This window comes from Myotis lucifugus, unplaced genomic scaffold, assembly GCF_000147115.1.
Source record: "Myotis lucifugus unplaced genomic scaffold, Myoluc2.0 scaffold_5183, whole genome shotgun sequence".
Lineage (NCBI taxonomy): Eukaryota > Metazoa > Chordata > Mammalia > Chiroptera > Vespertilionidae > Myotis > Myotis lucifugus.
The window spans coordinates 863-8,160 of NW_005876231.1; the positions used below are offsets into that span (position 1 = coordinate 863).

General features: G+C 56.9%; 1 protein-coding gene across 1 annotated transcript; it reads left to right on the plus strand.

The window, feature by feature from the left end:
- Positions 1-404: 404 nt before the first annotated feature.
- On the plus strand, positions 405-6,877 carry CLRN3 (clarin 3; the record flags this gene model as incomplete). The annotated part of the gene is made up of 2 exons (XM_014450929.2): positions 405-633; positions 6,698-6,877. Coding segments are annotated over exons 1-2 (409 nt in total), but the record flags the coding sequence as incomplete, so codon positions are not given.
- Between the last annotated feature and the right edge of the window lie 421 nt (positions 6,878-7,298).

The window sequence follows — 7,298 nt, forward strand, 5'->3', positions numbered from 1 at the left end:
AGCTTTGGGGGGCACAGATCCCCCACTCCCTCATTCTTTAGGAATTCCAGTCCTGTCCTGTCGTGGAAGCTGAGCTCCCTCCCATGGCACCTGACCAGGAGTTACAGATTAATTGTGTGATGAGGAACCCCTGGGAACATCATGCTCCCCCTGTTCCTGCTGGCTGGCTGTAACCATAGCAACCTCCTACTCCAGACCAAAGTTCAGCTCCTGCAGCTCTTTATGACCACGTTCAGAGTCCAGTGCTCATTGGTATAACCCGTCCTATGAAGAGTGAGCGCTTATATTTTACAACTAAGTATTCGACTCCATTTCTCAGTTCCGGACTCCAAATGATAAGGCCCGCGAACATTCCGCAGAGATAGAGCTGCCTTTCCCCCTAGGGCCCTCGCCTCCCTGGGACAATGCCCACCGCAACGAAAACATTGGCGTTCCTGTCGAGCTTCCTCACAAGCCTCGGGGCGTTCGTGGTCATCTGCGCTGTTCTGGGGACCCCTCAGTGGGTCAGCAGCACCATCACCATCAGCGATGACTTCTCCAACGGCAGCATTATCATCACCTACGGACTCTTTCGCGGGCAGAGCACTCAAAAGCTGACTCATGGACTTGGGGACACAGACAAGGATTTTGAAGGTAAATGAGGAACGAATCTGGATAGAGAGCGCGATTGCATTACCTGGGTAGGACTCGTGTCATCTAATATTTTAACATCTGTCCATAGTTAATGTGTTTTTTTCTATTCATTCGGCAAACATTTATTGAACATCTGGTCCACAGGTAACTTAATGGAACACAAAGACACATACGGCTGAGGTTTTGCTCTTCAGAAGGTCAGGGTTGGGAAGGGAAGACAGACAGCCGACGAGACACGGAGCTCTGACAGTTCTTCCCCCTTAACATTTCTTGACTCTTTCCACTTCCTGCCATCCTCAGGCCTCCACCAGCTCTTCCCGGGTTTCCTCCAACATATCTCCCTGTCGCCAGTCCTGCTGGCTTCCAACCCATTCTTCACGGTGTGCTTTCCAACACGCTAATCTAATCACTCCCTTTCCCAACCCCCGAATGATTCACTATTGTCCTCCGGATAAAGTCTACATTGTCACAGTGGCTGGGTCTGGCCTCGCCTCTCTCCTTTAATTTTGATATTTTTCATATCTGTTCATCCCCACGGCCACTGTATCATTATTTCCGCTTCCTCTGTTCTGGCTGTGCCTATCCGCACCACGGTCTGAATCATGGCAGCGGAGGCGATGGATAGGCGAGCTCCTGAGTTCATTGACAAGTAAATGATTAAGGAAAACTGTGTCGCGGCAAGACGGCCCCCATCAGCCAGCAAGGGCATAATTTTTAACCAAGTTGGCTGTGGGTTGTCAGCTGGAGCCACAGCCTCTATCCCAGTGGTTCTCAACCTTCCTAATGCCTCGACCCTTTAATACAGTTCCTCATGTTGTGGTGACCCCCAACCATAAAATTATTTTCGTTGCTACTTCATAACTGTAATTTTGCTACTGTTATGAATTGTCATGTAAATATCTGATATGCAGGATGTATTTTCATTGTGACAAATTGAACATAATTAAAGCATAGTGATTAATCACAAAACCAATATGTAATTATATATGTGTTTTCCAATGGTCTTAGGCGACCCCTGTGAAAGGGTCGTTCAACTCCCAACAGGGTCGCGACCCACAGGTTGAGAACTGCTGCTCTATCCAGAGCTTTATGAGAGGCTGTCCGAGCAAAAGAGGAAGTGGAAAACAAAACAGGGTGCATTCCTTATCCCTGTACCTCAAGTTCATTTCTTGAACCAATTCGAGCTTGCATTTTTACCTCCAAAATACCCACTGTTGTTGGCCATGATAGTATATTTCCATTAATTCTATTAATTCTGTATTTTATGAGAACACCTCATCTGTTCTCTGATCTCTTAGGCCCGCCCTCCTCCCTCTCAATGGGTGGGAAGTAGACACTCACTGAGAAGGACAAGCGAGCTCCTGCTTTGACTCTGGACGTGTGAATGCCCACCGTTCTGTTTTCTAAATGTGAGAGCAACGCGTGTAACTTGCTTAGCACCTTACGTGGGTTTCGCTTTGCACAGCGGCGCAGGCCAGTCCCCTGCAGGTGCCCTCGGGTGTTGTGGCCTCACTCCCTCCGATCCATGACTGGGCGTCCTTTTCTACCATCTAGACCAGTGGTTCTCAACCTTCCGTCCCTTTAAATACAGTTCCTCATGTTGTGACCCAACCATAAAATTATTTTCGTTGCTACTTCATAACTGTCATGTTGCTACTGTTATGAATCATAATGTAAATACCGCCAAAGGGGTCGCCACCCACAGGTTGAGAACCGCTGATAGTCCCTTCTACACGCATCCCGGCAGGAGTTCGGGCCTGGGCACTCGCGCCAGCGCCCAGCTCCAGTTTGTGAGTTTATTAATGAAATGCTTGTCTTAAACCAGAGCATCATGGTGACAGTTCCAAGTTATCAATGTGTCTTTGGGTGTTCGCGGCGCCTGGCCTCCCCCGCGGTTTCCGCAGGCTCACGCCCCTCTTCCCGCCCCGGCCTCGCTGCTCAGGGAAAAGGATTCGAGGTGCAGCTGCTAGAAACCCAGCCTTTCAAAGACTCGGTCACACGTTCGGGGACGTGAACAGCATTTCCCAAACCAGAGAGAGTGTAGGTTCCGAGTCCCCAGACTCACTTAGGAAGTTTAAAATAGGAATAACACCCTGTGGAGTTTAACACTCCCACGGCGTCTGTGTGAGCCGGTGGCTCCCATCTGCAGCAAATGGCTTCCTGAGAGCCCGGCCCACTCACACGCTGGGCGGCTGGGAGGAGGGACAGGACAGGGCCAGAGCCCGGCTCTGCAGCCCTGAGTGCGATGGAGGCTCTGCGGTGTCCAGTGGCAGGACAGCGGGGTCAAGGTCAGCCCTGAAGGCGGCAGGACCACGTGGGCACCCCCTGCCACGTGGGAGCTCTAAGGAGCTGGGAGGATGGAACTCGCCTTGCCTGGCTCTCTCCTTTGATGCTTTATTCCGCTGTGTTCCCCGGAGAGCCACCTTCCAACCTCCTGAAGTCACCGTGGGCCCCTGGGTGCTGGAGGAAGTCAGCCACGCCCCCAGGTGCTGGAGGCGATAAGCCACGCCCTCACGTGCTGGAGGAGATAAGCCACGCCCTCACGTGCTGGAGGAGATAAGCCACGCCCTCACGTGCTGGAGGAGGTAAACCACGCCCCCAGGTGCTGGAGGAAGTCAGCCACGCCCCCACGTGCTAGAGGAGATAAGCCACGCCCCCACGTGCTGGAGGAGATAAGCCACGCCTCCACGTGTTGGAGGAGGTAAACCACGCCCCCAGGTGCTGGAGGAGGTAAACCACGCCCCCAGGTGCTGGAGGAGATAAGCCACGCCCCCAGGTGCTGGAGGAGGTAAACCACGCCCCCGCCAGCGAAGGGGCAGTCTTCCCCGCTGGTGATTTTAGCCCCCGTGAGACTGGTGCCCAGTTCTCCGGAGAAGGTGGGAGAGAGCCTGTAAGTGCCTGTATGTCGCGGTGTCCCGCTGCTGCACCCGTGGGTGTGCCCTGGACGGCAGGACTCCCACGTCACAGCGACACATGCCGCTCTCCTGCCGTGTCTGTGACCACACGGGGCTTATTTCCATCGCTGGCCGCACAGGAAAACCTGCGGGACGGATTGCCTTTCCGTCGGAGACGTGCACCGTGTCTGCGTGGCTGGGAGGAGGTCACTCTGAGCACCTCCAAGGAGGGGTGAATATTGCAGAGCTCAGTTCCATGTCCCTAGGATGCAGCCCACTGTGCCATGTGTGCTGTGGATTTTGACATGAAAGAGCCAACTGAAGTGACCATGGCTGATGTCAAAGCAACGAAGGAACTCGGTCAGCAATAGGTCAGCTGGTGGGGAAGGTGGGGGCGAGGCCTGTGTAAGCAAATGGCCGGAGCAGCTCTCACTGACCCGGAGCTCCACCTGCATCACCCGGAGGCATCGGGCTGTCCAGCCCCCAGATGGACAGGGACAGGCCCTCCGTGCCCACTCGAGCACCTGCCCTGCCGGCTCCGGAGGTCTGGATACTTAACTTCAGCTCAAAGCACCCCCCAAGCAGCTGTGACGCGAGTGAGGAGCGTGGGCACCGAGGACTGCGCACACTCCTGGCCTGGGGGGGCTCACCATCTATTCTTTCTGGAGAAAGACTCGCCTGAGTTAAGTCCAACCTGCCAGGAACTGCAGGCACAGGTGTGTGGGTGACAGACGCAAGGGAGCCTCACCCCGACCTGGCAACCTGGCCCCTCGCCGCCTCTTCTCCACCCACCCCCTGTTTGTCCTCGGGAAGCTCAAATTTGTGCTGTCAGCCCCCGCCAAAAATAATCCAGGGAGAGGATCTGCTGCAAAAATCAACTAATTGCAGGGAGAACACGTGAGGTTTTCTCCACAATTTACAAAAAGCCCCGTCTCATCCATCTGCCACCTGACCACACAGGGAGGTGGAGTGTAAGGGGGCAGAAAAGACATCACCCTACCCTTCTCCCCAAGAGAACCCTGGGACCTTTCCAAGACGCTGGGGACACCAGCTGGGACAGCCCACGCTCTGGGAGCTGTGGACTTGCTGCGTCCCCCCCTCCAGGGTGCACGGTGGCCCACGGGTTGAGAAGCCGCCAGGTCCTGCTCCCCGTGACCAGGTGCAGGAGGAGGGGCAGAGGTGGTTCCCACCACCCACAAAGCCATGCCCCTCCTCGATTTCCCAGGACTGACAGGGCCAGGGGTAGAAGGGCCAGATGGCAAGTGGGTCTGAGGGTTAAGTCCCTGCGTGCACGGGGAGCCCGGATGTCCAGGCGACACATTTCTGCCCACGGCCCACCCCCCAGCTGCAGCGTGCTGGCCTCGCTCCCGGGGCTGCCCAGATCCGGGCAATTAGTTCCAATCAGGAGGCGGTTCTCCTGATTTCAAAGCTTGGCCCCCAAAAGGAAGAGAGGGAACGAGATGTATGTGCTGATTCTGCAGGCAGAGAGCAGCTGTCAGGCTCTGCGGGGCCTCATTTCATTCCCTCGGACTTTCTCTGGGTCCCCAGCTCGCATTGTCTGCGTTCCGAGTCAGGCCAGGAGGGGAGCGGGAGCTGCCACACCTGCGAGGCAGAGAATCCAGTGGTTCTCAACCTTCTGGCCCTTTAAATACAGTTCCTCGTGTTGTGACCCAACCATAAAATTATTTTCGTTGCTACTTCATAACTGTCATGTTGCTACTGTTATGAATCGTAATGGAAATATCTGATATGCAGGATGGTCGTAGGCGACCCCTGGGAAAGGGTCGTTCGACCACCAAGGGGGTCGCGACCCACAGGTTGAGAACCGCTGGGCTAAAGTGTAATTGTAAAATGTGGCCGTTAAATGAAGACAAGTTGTCTCGTTAACACATGGGAGAGCGAGTCATCAGGTGCCAAGACGACTCCCTTTGGAAAAGTCAGTCTTTGGGTCTCACGGACAGTCAGATGCAGAGCTCGCCTGATGGTCGCTTTCTAATTTACTCGGAAAAAGTGGGCCGCTCGCCGCTCGCGAAGGACCGCCCACCTGCAGCTTTAATAGGGCAGAGAGCAGAGCGACGCTCCAGGCGCCTGGGACTCAGGGCATTGCCATCCCGAAGCCCCTGTTTTCCAGTTCAGTACCCCATGGCCTCCCCCTGGCTGGGGAGCCTTCATGTGGCCCCGCACACTCTGGTGCTGAGGGAAGCGGGGCGAGCGAGGACCGGAAGCAGCCTGAGGCCCCTCGGTATCACCTGCCCCTCTGAACACAGGTGTCTGCGGCTTCCGGTTCCCCACGGTCTGGCATCCCTTCCACTAAGTTTCCAAACAGGTGTGTGCTCACGTAGAGCAGTAGGAGTCCCCCCACCGCTGCAGGTCCTGGGTGAGCGGAGACGCAAGAGGCTCAGCCTGAGGTCCCACCCAGTCCCAGCCAGGCACCCCCCCGAGGGCAGGCGGCCCCCCCAGAGGGCAGACAGCCCCACCTAGGGCAGGTGGCCCCCCCAGAGGGCAGGCGGCTCCCCCCAGAGGGCAGACAGCCCCCCCCCTAGGGCAGGCGGCTCCCCCCAGAGGGCAGACAGCCCCCCTCCCAGAGGACAGACAGCCCCCCTAGAGGGCAGGTGGCTCCCCCCAGAGGGCAGATGGCCCCCCCAGAGGGCAGGCAGCCCCCCTCCCAGAGAGCAGGCGGCCCCTGGCACCCCACCCATCCCCCCCTGGGCACCAGGTGGTGGCAGGCAGGCTACGTTTGTAGTTTAACCAATGATACCTAACAAGGAGGCTGTGCAGAGTTTACTGGCCATGGCTCGGGTTTCGGGGTGGCCCGCCCTGTACGCGCCTCCGAGTGGAAGCCGGAGCTCCGATGAAGTTGTGATGACGGAGTGGCGAGGGCCGGAGGCTGGAGCTACCGGGGAAGGTTGGCCCCTGCAGCAGCCTACTAAGGGGCACCTGCTCTCCTGGGGGCTTTAAAGTTGGGGCGGATCCCTAACCTGAAGCACTATGGCTCCACCCTGCACCCTGAGGTTCAAGGATCGGCCTGGAGGGGAATCGTGGGGATCCCTGGGTCCCATTCGTCCTGTCGGGCAGGTCCCCGAGATGCACCCGACCGGCTCTAATCCCGTTCCTGCCCGCAGAGCTCGCAGGAATGCCTTCTCGCCTCGTACTTACCAACTTTATCTTAGTTTTAGCGAAACTGGGCGATTCTGCCCCGAAGACGCTGCATTCGGTGGTGATCCTGTCCCTGGTCCTCAGCTTGTCCACGTCGCTGCTGAGTGCCGGGTTCACCTTCTACAACAGCGTCAGCAACCCCTACCAGACGTTCCTGGGGCCCCTGGGGGTGTACACCTGGAGCGGGCTCAGTGGTGAGTACGGCCGGGCGCGTGATCTGCTCCCAGGCGCCCCCTCCCCAGCCTCTGCTCCTCAGTCAGCCATGCCAACAAGGGGGCTGCTGGGGCGGAGGGGTGGGGGGCGGGGGGCGGGGGGCTGGGGTTTATTTTTGCATATTTACAGCATTTATCCAGCATCTCTGGAAACAAGAGTCTGCATTAAATGCTTTGGTGAGAGGCAAGGAGAGGGGTGAGGAGGGCGTGTTAGGTGTGAAAACGCATGACATGCACCAGGCTTTGCTTTTGAGCACCTGATGTGAGGGCTTAAACAAGCCACACACGTCAGTACACATCCACCAGGCTCCTGCGATGGGGTTACCTCCAAATCGGGCTCCATGTGCTGTACGGAAGCGCGCACACGCACACATGCATGCACACTGCCCCCACATGGGAACAC